The sequence below is a fragment of the Piliocolobus tephrosceles genome, chromosome 7 (assembly GCF_002776525.5).
Source record: "Piliocolobus tephrosceles isolate RC106 chromosome 7, ASM277652v3, whole genome shotgun sequence".
NCBI classification, from domain to species: Eukaryota; Metazoa; Chordata; class Mammalia; order Primates; family Cercopithecidae; genus Piliocolobus; species Piliocolobus tephrosceles.
Genome location: NC_045440.1, coordinates 4,870,993 through 4,885,440, shown reverse-complemented (window position 1 = coordinate 4,885,440; position 14,448 = coordinate 4,870,993). Strand labels below are relative to the sequence as shown.

The 14,448-nt window shown below is 40.6% G+C and overlaps 2 protein-coding genes across 4 annotated transcripts in view; one reads left to right on the top strand and one right to left on the bottom strand.

The window, feature by feature from the left end:
* The window catches only part of MCPH1 (microcephalin 1), a 241,277-nt gene that overhangs the window by 108,408 nt on the left and 118,421 nt on the right, over nt 1-14,448 (top strand). The window lies entirely within an intron of this gene.
* Nucleotides 1-14,448, bottom strand: part of ANGPT2 (angiopoietin 2) — a 60,423-nt gene that overhangs the window by 11,383 nt on the left and 34,592 nt on the right. The window contains exons 3-6 of one of the 2 annotated variants that reach the window (XM_023219101.2): nt 12,534-12,655; nt 7,361-7,593; nt 6,028-6,158; nt 542-643 (exon numbers count right to left, since the gene is read on the bottom strand). In XM_023219101.2, the coding sequence (XP_023074869.1) occupies nt 542-643; nt 6,028-6,158; nt 7,361-7,593; nt 12,534-12,655 (588 nt within the window). The remainder of the gene's footprint in view (nt 1-541; nt 644-6,027; nt 6,159-7,360; nt 7,594-12,533; nt 12,656-14,448) is intronic. The other variant, XM_023219102.3, reaches the window with a different exon arrangement.

Genomic DNA, 14,448 nt, shown 5'->3' with positions numbered 1-14,448 from the left:
CAACCTCTGCCTCCCAGGTTCAAGCGATTCTCCTGCCTCAGCCTCCTGAGTAGCCGGAGTTACAGGTGCTCATCACCACACCTGGCTAATATTTGTATTTTTAGTAGATACAGAGTTTCGCTATGTTGGCCAGCTGGTCTCAAACTCCCGACCTCAGGTGACCCACCTGCCTCGGCCTCCCAAAGTGCTGGGATTACAGGCATGAGCCACCGTGCCTGGCTGCAGCTTTTGTTTTGATACAGTTTACCTTATATTGGCCATTCTTTAAAGGGGAGACTGAAACACCAATTTGAAGAACTAATTTGAACACCAATTTTAAAAGCCTGTAATCCCAGCACTTTGGGAGACCGAGGCGGGTAGATCACGAGATCAGGAGATCAAGACCATCTTGGCTAACACGATGAAACCCCGTCTCTACCAAAAAGAAAACTATGTCAAAAGTAATTGATTAGTTTGGGATTGGTGGTTAAGGTTCCGCAGATCTTGAAAGCTATTTTTCACAAGGGAAATTCTTTTCTGATGCCTTAAAGAATGTCCATACCACTTTATATTCTTTCCAAGTCCTCTGAAAGTCAACGCTGCCATCCTCACGTCGCTGAATAATTGTCCACCCACCTCCGCCAGCTTCCATGTCACAGTAGGCCTGCAAACAGGAATGCAGAGTATAAGTGACAGAGCAGAAGCAGGAGGAATGTAGACCCCGAATACAGGACTCGGCCGAGAGGGTTCTCTGGGATATAAGGCACGGAGTAGAGCGTCGGGGTTGTCTAAGAAAAAGATGGTTTCAAATAAATTGAAAGTGATGGATTTAAAATGATGGTGAAACATAAACAGTAATATAATATAAAGTGTTGATGAGAATGTGACTTGCTTGTCATCATCTGTTCCAGGGTAAAGACCCCACCCTGATGGCTGGCCCAGAGATTGCTATTTTTTAGAGATTCATCGTGAATGGCACATTTTGGCAGATTGGCCCCGAACCCCACATCTCCATCCTGTAGAAAACCTTTGACTTGTGTTCACAGCCTTGAGACCTTTCATTAATTGCCAGCCCCTGCCAGCTCTGCAGAGAGCTATGTGAAGGGGATACGCTTTGATCATAGGGTTTGGAGGACTCCTGTTACTTTCTCATACCGTGGGGCTGTTTGGCTTCCTTTATGTGCGATACTAATCAGATTTTTTGGTTCACCTCTGAGCACAAGGGCCTTGAGGCTCCAGTGTCCTGGTGCAAGGTGTGTGACGTGAGCTTGGCTTAGCAGCTTGGCCTCAAGGGCATGACTTCAGGCTTCTCTGTACATTGCTCATTGCCCACAGTTTTTCTCTAAGCAACTCTTTTTATTTCTACTCTTAAACTGGCTCTGTGGGTTTAAACTTTGTCCAGAATACAGAATTCTTTCTTAAGCTAAGCGCATGCATGCTCAATTTCATCTCAGCTGGAGTTTTATTATGAAATTAAAAACCCCTGAAAATAAGATTACATAAATAGTTTTAAATAATAAGATTACAGTAGAACAAAACATGTTTTCCAGAAACCAAGATAAATTTTCTGCCACATACAAGGTAGGAAATATTGAAGTTAAGGTTCAAAACCAATTATAAATATTCTTCCTTTGTTGTGCCCCATGGTCTTCTTGAGAATAATGGAGGCGATTTGGCAGGGTAAGCTTCAGCGTGCACTGTTCTCTGTTTATGAGTTAGAATCCTAGAGAGGAGAGCAGAAAGAGAACCGAGAGAGTGCTAGTCCTGTTCTTTCATTTCCTACATGAGGAAGGAGGGGTGCAGAGGAAGTGCAGTGGCTGCCTGATGCCTCATTGCCAGTGGAACCAGAGAACTGTCCCTGGAACAGCCTGGTCTGCAGGGGACTTCTCCCCAGCACGGTTCTGGTCTCTCTCCAGGAAGGTCACCCGGCTCGTATTGCCTTCCCCAATGGCACTCATGTTTGGAAAGATAGGTGCCATTAATGAAAATTACATTTATTAAGAAGAAAAGTATTTCCTCATTTTAAATTAATCTGATGTAGAAAATCAGTCTGCTCAAGCTAACCCCTTATTATCACTCTGTATTGCTATGATTCTTATTATCATTGCTACACACCACTCTCATCCAAGCACTCTGCCAGATACTTTGTGTATATTATCTACAATCTCACAACAACTCTGCTGTACTGTCATAATTCTGCATTCTTTTTTTTTTTTTTTTTTTTTTGAGACGGAGTCTCACTCTGCCGCCCAGGCTGGAGTGCAGTGGCCGGATCTCATCTCACTGCAAGCTCTGCCTCCCGGGTTCCCACCATTCTCCTGCCTCAGCCTCCCGGGTAGCTGGGACTACAGGCGCCCGCCACCTCGCCCGGCTAGTTTTTGTATTTTTTAGTAGAGACGAGGTTTCACCGTGTTAGCCAGGATGGTCTCGATCTCCTGACCTCGTGATCCGCCCGTCTTGGCCTCCCAAAGTGCTGGGATTACAGGCTTGAGCCACCGCGCCCGGCCACAATTCTGCATTTTTGAAAGAAGAAAAGATTTAGTAAAGTTAGATTAATTTTGATCAGTTACTCACCTACTAAGTGATATATAGGATTTGAATAAGGTCTCTTTAATTCCTGTTATGTTTTTTTCCACTGACACAATGCTGCCAAAAACAGAGAAACCTGACCCTTTGGTAAATAGGCCAAAAGTCCCTCAACACAGTTCCAAGTTTAAATCAGTTCATGAATAATACTGCCTCTTATTTTCCTGTGGTCAACAAAATGGTCAGTGCTGCTCACTTCTATCAATATGTCTTTTTAAAAATCTGTTTCATAAAGCAGCTGAATAAGCTAAGTTGGTTTGAGAATTCATGTATGTATATTGAAATTGATTCTGTATCCTAAATGGTATGCTCTTGGGTTGAAAGCATTGATATGGTTCTTGGTGAGCCTATCCTTGCTCCAAGAATATTTGATTCTTCAGTGTCAAAATCACTGCTATGAAGTTACCAATACTTAAATACATGTTCTGTCTTGTTCAGAGAACAAGTTTATCTTGTTATGGAAGTCAGAGGCGAGACTGTCAAATGTCTGAGAGTCACTGCCAGCACGTAAATGATTTGAGCCATATCAGTATTTGCTTTGATTCCATTAGTGATGATGATAAGGTTATTAGAACATTTTCTTAGTACTTCATCCAGGTTTTTAGAAAAAAGAACAGAGGATTTGTAAAAACTGGAGTATTATTGTTAATTGGACTATAAAACTTACAAAGAAAGATAGTGTTCAAATAGGGTTATCCACCCAGCCAGAAGATACTGAGTAAAAGTGCTGAAATTGATTATGTCAGGATCAGAAAAGCAGAAGTCCTCAGGTACTTCCCAAGACCTTACCACTCCAATTACAACAAATCTAAGGGCAGTTAATATTTTTAATCTGTCCGCTGCTGCATGGTGCAGGAACCTGATATCTGTCTATAAAGCTTGAGGTTTTTCAGGAAATAATATTTGACTTGCTTCAACTCTGAGGCAATGATTAAGTGACGGGTTAAATAGCAAACAGAGAGACAAACATTAGGAGTCAGGTGTCCTGTGAAATTTAGGGAAGGAAATAACCATGTCTCTAGCACAAGCATACAGGCTTTTGATACATGTCATCTTGCAGTCTCTCTCTTGTACAAGAACCTAATGAATTTTTCAAAACTAAAGCTGCAATATATTGGCCTTTTAGGAAAAGATCTGCTCAAAGACCAACTGAACATTCTTTTCTTGAATTAGATAAACCAGGGCAGAATCGGGTCCCCTGCCAGGCACAGAAGCTGTCTGGTAGTCTTTGAAGGCAGTGAAAATGGTGACCACTCCCATTTCCTGTCCCAAGTTCTACCTCAGGGGCTGTCCCTGTGTTGTCACAACCCCCAAAGTTGAGGGTATTGTGGTGTTACAGATGGGTAAACTGAGCTCTCAGGTTAAATGACTTGCCCAGAGCCACAAATGGCAGAGCCAGAATTTACATCCAAGCCTGTGTATCTCTGCCTGGATCAGATTGTGAGTTATGGAGTCTTAAGTCTGAAAGGGAATTTAGAGGTAACAATTGACACCACTTATTTTCGAGATGAGAAAATTGAGGTTTTGAAAGCTTACTGTTCCCTGCTGAGGAAATGAGTTTCTCTTACGGCAAGTGTTTAAAGACAATATACATCCTAAAGTTTCCAACCATGACCTGAGGTTCCTATAATCCCAGAGTACTATGTATTTTCCTCTTTCTGCAGAATATTTCAGCCATTCTGGGGGCTGTGGGATGGGACAGTGCACTGGGATGGGAAGCTTGCACTTAGGCTGAGAAACATAGATGCAACAACGTGATGGGGCTGCACGGTTAGCAGCTGTCCCTCTGCATCAGTGTCTGTGGCATCTCCATTTCACACGTATCCTCTGTCCCCCCTCTTGACACTCCTGTCCCCTAGGCCAAGAACATGCCAACATCTGGTGACAGACAATCGCATGCACAGACTTGTCATGAAAACCAATAGCAAAAGAGATTGAAAGGCTTAGCCTAGAGTCTGTTCATTGCCTTCTCATCTGCAGCAGACTGTGTTGTTTGTGAGTTTGTTCCCTTCCTTCCCTGTTGTATTGCTTCTAGGGCGTTAGGGACATTAACTAATTTTCAGGGTTGATTTAACACAGCATGAATCAATTAGAAAGGTTTCTTTGGAAAGCATTATGTTGAATAGCACAATATTTATCTTTTCCATTCATAATCAAGATACATGTTACTGTTTCAACTTCCAGGTCTTTAAGACCCTAATGCTTGTATTTTTAAAGTGTTTTTCTTTGATACTGTGTTAAATACTTAGGATAATACTCAGTTTAAAGAGATAATACTTCCAAGAGCCTCAAAAATTTCCATTTTGGTACAGCATCCAGTGTATTCTCTGTACTTATTTGTGTTAGTTCAATATGTAGCTGCTTTTACATTTATATGCAAATATATTTATAGACATTTAATATATACAGTTATCCAGTAGTTACATAACCCTTTACCACACTGATTCTCATGTAATATCATTCTGCTCTATCAAATGTTTAAGAGAAGCCACATTGAAATATTCTCCGAAAGTGATTTTTTTTTTTTCTCATCTGAAGTTCAGTATCTCCCAAAACACATTCAGGAGACAGGCTCCCTGAGTGAGGCTGCAGAACTAGGAATGACTAAGGTAAGCTGTGTTGTGGCTTTGCCTGTCGTGAGTACCTGCTGTCCACTCACATTACAAGCAATAATTGGACATATGCCTTGAAGTGAACTCCCTGCTTGAGAAGAAAATGAAGGCTGTCTTTATGGTGTGTTTCGAGTCTTCCAGACTGCGTTAGATGAGGTTAGAATCGCTTGCCCCAGCGGTTCTCATGGTGTGGACCTCAGAATCCTGCGTGTCCCCGAGACCATGTCAGCAAGTCCACTGGTTGAAACTGTTTTCACGATGCTGACCCTGCTGGTCTGTGGCACTGTGTTAGCGTTTGCTCAGCTAGAGCAAAAACCATGGTGGGTAAAACTGCCATCCTCGCGTGAGGCAGGGCAGCGGTAGCAAACTGTACAAGTCACTATGCAGTCACTCACGAAAAAGAACACTAATATCACTGAAAAATGACTTTGGCATGGCAATAGAAATTATTGATTTCATGAAACCTCTATGGCTGATGCACTATGGTTATTCGAGCTTCAGTTTTTGGAAGATACTTTCTTTAAAATTAATGCAATGAGTCTGACACCTCAGGAAAAACAGCTGACAGTATGCGTTATTCAAGCAAAATGCAAGGAGAGCATATTTCTTGCCGAAGATAAGATAGACAGTTCTATGTCATTCATACGCAGCTTCTGTATTTCCTGCACAGCAACGGAACTTAGAGCCCTTGGCAAGCGCTCTAGGTGAGGTAGCTGCCCGGTAACTATGGCTTTGGACTGTGTGAGGCAGGGGCAGATCTTTGGGGAGAGACTTCTGCTCTTTGGTTCCTCACTCTCTAAAGCGGCCTGCCTAGAGCCAGGGAGTTAGTAAGGGGGGACGAATACCTCACCTTGATCTCTTCTGTAGAGTTGGGGAATGTTAACGTGTAGATGCCATTCGTGGTGTGTCCTGATTTGAACACTTCAGCACAGTCTCTGAAGCTGATTTGTTCTTCTTTAGCAACAGTGGGGTCCTTAGCTGCTTTTAAAAAATAGTAAGGCATTTAAATGGAGTTCATGAACAGACAAAGACTTGTTATTTCAAGACCCAATCATTTGGAGAGTTTTATTACTTTGGAATTCTTAAGTAAGCAAAAGGCTGTGCCACTTTTTTAACCTTTCTAGAAAGTTTGCTTTCAGACTGTTTTCTTATTAATTCTGAAAAGATTAACACTTACTTTTTGGTCATTAATTCCATGTAATTATAATACTTCAAATAATCCAAACTTCCTTTGTTGATCATCAGTTACATGTAATGAAAATACTTCACAGTCACATAAATTAAATTATTACTTTTTGAAGATCTTTCATCTTGAACAGAATGGGGTAAACTTAGTATGGAAGAATTTAAAAAGAATGTGCCTAAACACTGTTATCTGTATCACGACCCCATTGCCTGTCCCTTCAGGCCATTATCCCACTGAGGACATAGCGCGGTGCAGTGGCACAATCTCAGCACACTGCAACCTCCTCCCTCCCAGGTTTAAGTGATTCTCCTGCCTCAGCCTCCTGAGTAGCTGGGATTGCAGGTGCCCACCACCATGCCTAGCTAATTTTTGTATTTTTAGTAGAGACTATGTTTCACCATGTTGGCCAGGCTGGTCTTGAACTCCTGACCTCAAGTGATCTTCCTGCCTCAGCCTCCCAAAGTGCTGGAATTACAGGCATGAGCCACCACACCTGGCCCTTCCCTCCAATATATAAGAGAAGCTGCAAAGTAAAACAATAATAAGGAAGGCAAAATGTGCTTAAGAACCTGGCAAGATAAGGGAACTAGCATCTCTTAAGTGTCAGTTTATGCCACTCACTGAGAGTATTATCTCATTTAATCTTAATTGCCATCCCATGGATCTGATATTATTTTTTCCAAGTAAAACCTAAATAAATTAATATCCACTGTGGTTTAGTAATTTGCCTAGTCTTATCCTTCTAATTAGTGATGGAACTAACTAAAAGTAGGCTCTTTACTGCTATGAATCCAAAGTATGTTTGGGGTGTTTCCTTCGTAATAATTAGTATAACATATATTTCCCCTCCTCTTCTTCCTTCATTTTAATTGGTAGATATTTCATATGAAATATATGAGAAATAGTGCCTTTTCTGAAAGATAAATTTTTTAGTCTTTTGAGAGTTTTACTGACTAAAGGTTATTAAAGCTGAAGAAAACCTAATAGGTAAACTTACAGTTTGACGTGGACATCATAGTCAGTAAGTTATTAACTGTCTCCATGAGATCATGTTGCTGCTTTTGAAGAACTGAGTTATTCACCGTGGCAGTCACTATTTTTTTTTCTAGTTCTTCAATGATGGAATTTTGCTTGGATACTAACACCTGCAGCTGATCTTTCTCTTCTTTGATTGACTGTAGTTGGATGATGTGCTTGTCTTCCATAGCTAGCACCTTCTTTTCTAGGAAACTTGTAGGGAAAAGAATTGTTAGTTTGTGAAGGCTATTCTAATGAAATATTTTATATTTATTGAATTTCTACTTCTCCAAGGCACTCTGTTAAGATATTGTGGTGGTTATAAAGTAATAAGATGTTACCAGAGCCATAAGGAATCTCTGAAACTTGCTGAGAAGATTAGATATATAAATGTGTGTATATATGTAAACGTATAAGCATGTATGTATGTACCTGCAGACTTATGCATACACACAAGAAAAGGTACCCATCTGGCTCAGGATAGGTGGGACATAGGTGATACATGTATTAGATGCCAAGCGTTCAGAAGAAGGGTGCTGCTCTTTCAAGCTTAGTGCTCATGACGTGCTTTTTGAGAAGGGAGAGTTTCAACAGGGCTGGACCCTTGGGTAGGATATTAGCTGTCTCCTAAACTATTTATATTTTAATATTAATCCTAATGATACTAATAGCACTTAATGCTATGTGAGAAATACTCCTTCATGAGGAGGTGAATACTTCTCTCAGACTCAAGTCCTGGCTTACCAGCCCTGTGACTTGGAACAGTTTACTTAGTCATCCTATGCATTAATGTCCTCACCTGTAAATTAGGATAATATTACTTAGGTCATGGGGTTGGTCTGAGGAACAAATGAGTTTTAAAATGTAAATACTTAGACTAGCTCCTGCCACACAGTAACACTCAATGGATGTTTGTTAACATTAATGTCAACATTATTATCCCCATTTCCAATGAGGAAATTGAAACTTAGAGACATTGAGGGCCGGGCTCAGTGGCTCACGCCTGTAATCCCAGCACTTTGGGAGGCTGAGGCAGGTGGATCACTTGAGGCTAGGAGCTCGAGACCAGGGTGGCCAGCATGGTGAAACCCTGTCTCTACTAAAAATAGAAACATTAGCCCAGTGTGGTGGTGCATGAATGTAGTCCCAGCTACTCGGGAGGCTGAGGCAGGAGAACTGCTTGAACCCAGTAGGTGGAGGTGCAGTGAGCTGAGATTATGCCATTGTAGTCCAGCTTGGGCGACAGAGCGAGATACCGTCTCAAAAAAAAGAAATGAAACGTAGAGACAATGAATCACATCCCTAAAGTCACACACAGCAGGTGGCAGGGGCAGAATCCAATCCCAGAACTTTCTGACTCTGAAATCTGCTTCTCTCCTTCTTTTAATGTGGCCCCCTTCCTTCTCTAAAAAAATCTAACCAGCACTATCGCATGTACTTAATACCTAACAGTTAACATGTGAGCCCGGCCCTTGGAAAGCTTTTTTTTTTTCTTTTCTTTTCTTTTTTTTTTTTTTTTTTTTTTTTTTTTTTTTTTTTTTTTTTTTTTTCCTTTTTTTTGAGATGGAGTCTCACTCTGTCACCCAGACTGGAGTGCAAGGGCGCCATCTCGGCTCACTGCAACCTCCACCTCCCAGGTTCAAGTGATTTTCCTGCCTCAGTCTCCCAAGTAGCTGGGACTACAGACGCGTGTCACCATGCCAGGCAAATTTTTTGTATTTTTAGTAGAGACAGGCTTTCACCGTGTTAGCTAGGACAGTCTCAATCTCCTGACCTCGTGAACCGCCTGCCTCTGCCTCCCAAAGTGCTGGGATTACAGGCGTGAGCCACCACGCCTGGCCAAAAAGCTTTTTAAAAATTATTTAGAGAGCTGGTAAAATTAGGCCATGTAAGTCCTAAGCTATTTTATTAATGGTTATATAGTTTGCCTTTCTAATTTCAACTTATAAACATATGTTACTATCAATATGTTCAATGAAGAGCATACCAGTTTTAAACTAAAAATAGTTCCTGTCCATTAAGCCAGAGGAAACAAATCCAAGAGAGTAGAGGCATGTATTTGAGAATGTTAACTGTTTCCCAGGAACAAACTCAAAGACATACATAGTGAAGGTACTTGGCAGATTCTCTTTTGTTTTTTTTTTGAGACAGAGTTTCGCACTGTTGCCTGGGCTGTTGTGCAGTGGCACGATCTCGGCTGGCTGCAGCCTCCACCTCCCAGGTTCAAACAGTTCTCCTGCTTCAGCCCCCCAAGTAGTTAGGATTACAGGCGTGCTACCAGGCCCAGCTAATTTTCTGTATTTTTAGTAGAGATGTGATTTCATTATGTTGGCCAGGCTGGTCTCGAACTCCTGACTTCCTGAGACGTCCGCCTCGGTCTCCCAAAGTGCTGGGATTACAGGCGTGAGCCACCGTGCCTGGCCGGCGTTTTTTTCTTTTTTTTTAATAAGATAGAAGAGGAAAATTGGATAGCCTGACACTACATTATTCAGCACCTAAAGAGGCTTTCTGTGATAACTGCAGGAAAAGCAGCAACTAAAGATGTTTCAGTATCTTCACTTTGTTTGTACAAGGCCAGTAAATAAAGCTTTCAAAATATAGACGCTTTTAAAAATAGTAAAACAGTGACCAGATGTCAAATTCCTCTCTCTGACATTTTCCTTCCAATGTAAAATTTATTACGCACAAATTTGTCTCGGTGAAAGCTCTATGTAAAATGAAGGCATTCAATTTGATGACCTCTCGGGCCCCTTTTAGTTCAAATGATCTGTAAATCCACCTTTTTTTGACAATAACGTTTTCTGAATCTTTAACCCTGTAAACAATATTAACCAGCCAAGGAACTGCCTACCCATTACATGTTTCACCCATAAGCAATAACAATCAGTATTAATAATTATTATTAGATATTCAATTATAGCTCTTAAATGTATTCCAGCCCCCTGATCATTGTAAATCACTATGTAATTTTGGAGAGATGGGGGTCTCTCTTTATTGCCCAGGTTGGTATCAAACTCCTGGGCTTAAGTGATCCACCTGCCTCAGCCACCCAAATAGGAGGGATTACAGGTGTGTGCCACCACACCTGGCTAATTTTTTTATTTTTTGTAGAAATGAGTTCTCATTATGTTGCTCTGGCTGGTCTCAAACTCCTGGCCTCAAGAAATCCTACCAGTTTGGCCTCCCAAAGTGCTGGCATTACAGGCATGAGCCACTGTGCCTGGCTGGAATCTATTTTATAAAGAAAGCAATTGCTCTTTTGGGGAATTATAAAAGATTATTTAAAATGTGGTTTGTCCAATGTGAAATACCATTTGCATATTTTTGTAATGATATTCTTGCAAATAAAATCATAGGCCAATCAGAATTTAAGGTAGAAAACACAGCCTGCAGAACTCATATACCTGTAAAATCATCAACACTATTTTCTTTTTTAATTATTTATAGCTGTTGATGAAAAAAACTTTTTATTTCATTTTGTATCTGTGATGAAAGAGAATATGGTTTCTACAGCTGATGAGAAAAAGCTTATTCTTCCTACAGGCATAGTTGAAAGTCAATATGATTGGACAAATATTTGCAAAGATGATGTTTGGGGGACATAATTGACCCAAATTGGTAGTTTTCACACTGTGGCATGCTAAATTTGAAACCCAATTGGGGAAACAGTATTCAGTATTAGGGTATGTTCTACAAACTGGACATATCCTAGGTTTGTCACGAACATCACTGTATAACAGGCAAGAGAAAAGTAATCTCCAGCTCCCATGTGTTCCGGGAATCACTGCAGCATGTTGAAGAGAACATTACTAAGTAAAACTATTTTAAGAAAATGAGGCCGGGTACGGTGGCTCACACCTGTAATCCCAGCACTTTAGGAGGCTGCGGCAGGCAGACTGCTTGAATTCAGGAATTTGAGACCAGCCTGGGCAACATGGCAAAACTTCATCTCTACTAAAACAAAACAAAACAAAAAAAATACAAAAAATCAGCTGGGTGTGTGACACATGCCTGTAGTCCCAGCTACTCAGGAGGCTGACATGGGAGAATCACCTGAGCCCGGGAGATGGAGGATGCAGTAAGCTGAGATGGCACGACTGCACTCCAGCCAGGGCAACCAGAGTGAGACCCTGTCTCAAAAGAAAAACAGAAAAGAAAGTGAAATTAGCCGGATTGTGTATCTCAATGATTGGTCTCAAATGTTCATTTACTCTTTGTAGAGGAGAAATCTGAAACATGAAAGAAAAATATTTGAATTTTAAAAATCGATTTGTTTTTCAAAACTCTAAATCAATAATGACTTAAACTTGATATCCAAAGAACAGAAAGAATTATTTCAGCTTAGTTCTTGATTAACAGTAAAGAACAATTATTGAACAAGAAGTTTATCATTTTTGGTTAAGAATAAAGAATTGTTTAAATTGTCAAATAGGATATATTGTTATAGCCATGTTCTATGTTGTATATACATGTCTTGGTTAAAAACAGGGAAATAGGCACGCCAGGTATGTGCATAAAATTATCCTCTTATGTCCCAAGTGGAACAGACCTATGAAAACAGTCCCCACCTATCACCTACAATTTTTTTTCTATTGTTTATCTTGAGATTTTGCTATATTTTATTTAAATATTAATATAATCATGTTTAATATTAATTTTTGGTTTTACTTTATCATGTGTTTGAAGAGGAAGCATTGGATCATAAAATGTGCGTTGGTTTACAGTATAAGTGTAGCTTTCATACTGTAGATCATTCTGCATTGAACAAAGCTAAGTCCCCAAGGGCAAAGGATCTTGGTCAAGTTAATACTGAAATAAAATGCTTGGGCCAGTGGTCCTTTCACTCCACAACACTAGCTGTAGTTTTAAAATAGATTAGCATATATAATACTGAGGCAGGGCTTGGAGGATTACTGTAAGAGGATCTTTAAGGGGCCAGGGAATGAAAGGTAAAATCCAGGACTGTGTTAGGAGATCTGTGCCTGTGCAAGAATTTTCTCCAAGCCCTCTCCCTTCTCCTCCCTCATGAGGTTTCTGACCCTTACACTAGACATGAAGAAACTCACCATTCTGATAATTCATCATTTGAGACTGACTTTCGTGTCTGGAAGGTGTACGATTCTGAACTATACATGTTTTAGTACTGTTATTACCTGTTCTTATCTTGCAATTTGTTTATTTCACTGGTCTGGTCCAAAATCTGTTTTTCCAATTTGTTTGTCGAGAGGGAGTGTTCCAAGAGCTGAAGTTCAAGTCTTGTGGTCTGATTTAATACCTAAATGTAACAAAATGAAGTTCCTATTAATTATGTTTTAATTAGTTTAACTTTCTAACTTCCTTTTCATTAAAGTACCCGAGCTAGAGGAAACATAACCAAAACATTATTTATTAACCCAAGTATCTTATTTTGGCATATTTTTCATTTTCAGAAAAGGCTCAGTGTCTTAGATCACATCTCAGTGTGTTAAACCTTTTTACTCTTTTCCTCACATCTCTTTTTTTTTTTTTTTTTTTGAGATGGAGTCTCGTTCCATTGCCCAGGCTGGAGTGCAGTGGCATGATCTCGGCTCACTGCAACCTCCACCTCCCGGGTTCAAGCGATTCTCCTGCCTCAGTCTCCCCAGTAGCTGGGATTACAGGTGCATACCACCATACCCGGCTAATGTTTTATATTTTTGGTACAGATGGGGTTTCACGATGTTGCCCAGGCTGGTCTTGAACTCCTGACCTCAAGTGATCCACCTGCCTCGGCCTCCCAAAGTGCTGGGATTACAGGCATTATCCACTGCACCCGGCCATTATGTCTGTATTTTGAAAAGTGGTTAGTAGTTCTGGACAATGGGGTTTGTGTCAAATAATGAGTGTTATTTTTCTAGTCTGCCATATTCTATTTTACACAATGAGACAGGTAGGAGTATAAAATGGTCATATTTCATAGGTCAAAAGTATTTTCCCTTTGCTGAAAACAAAATGCTATTCTTATATGTATTTGTCAGTAGACAGAGAGATTGGAAGTCACATGCTTCCATTATATGAAGATATAGATAATTTTTAGCCTGGCGTTTCCTCATTTGTCACCACTTATTTAGACTTTTATTTCTTCTTGCCATTTCCCTTTCCTGTTTTAAAATTTGTTTGAACCAATCGAAGCCATGTAGCATCAGTATGAAGCAGAGCCTCAGCCTTGCTGTGCGGGCTTTTGTGACCTGCTGTGTGGCATGACCAGTGCCACTGTCCCATGGATTCTCTAGCGCCTGGCTGCCCCTCAGCAGGAAGAATCGATTACTCACTTCCTCCATGTCATGCTTATTCAGGATGTGATAGCACATGCAAATGTCAGTCAGCATTGTTGCCAAGGAACCGGGGACCTTGAAAGAATCATTGTTTGCTGGTGTCTTTATGTCATTTCCAGGAGCCTTGGCTGGGCCGCAGCATGGGTTTCAGGGATGGTCTTATTTAGAGCTAGTTTAGTTCTTATCATGAAAAGTCTTCTGTGAGAATAAAGTCCTTGGCCAACATAAGGTTTTGTTTGGGTTTTAATATTAACAGCTGGAATATAGATTTGGCCTACGTCTTCTTTGGGTCCAAACATTCTCTGTTGGTTATTTCTAAAAGGAACTGGAAAATTGTGTCTCCTGTTTAATTCATAAGGGTTATAAAATGAGTAAAATGTGGTGGGGAGGCAGGGAAGGATGGCATATAAGTCATGATTGGCCTAATAGTAATTGTAACTGTTTTTCACATCACTTTTCTGGAGAGCATCAAACCGCTGGACCAGCCTGAAGTCCTCCATCTGCAGGGGACTCTCTAAATTACCCAGGCCAGCTAATGATCTGTCATTCCCTTTAAGGCATGAGACCTCTAGCCACCCATCATGCTCAATTCGATCGTCTCTCATTCTGACAGGCTTGGAGAACTTTGCTTCTAATCAGAAATTTTCATATTTGAATTTAAGTCTATTTCACAAAATCAGTAACTGCTCAGCAAATGCCTTCAAACAGAGTGGGCACATAATTCAGTCTCTTTGTGGTCTTCCTTAAGCTCAGCCATTTTTTTGAGACAGGGTGT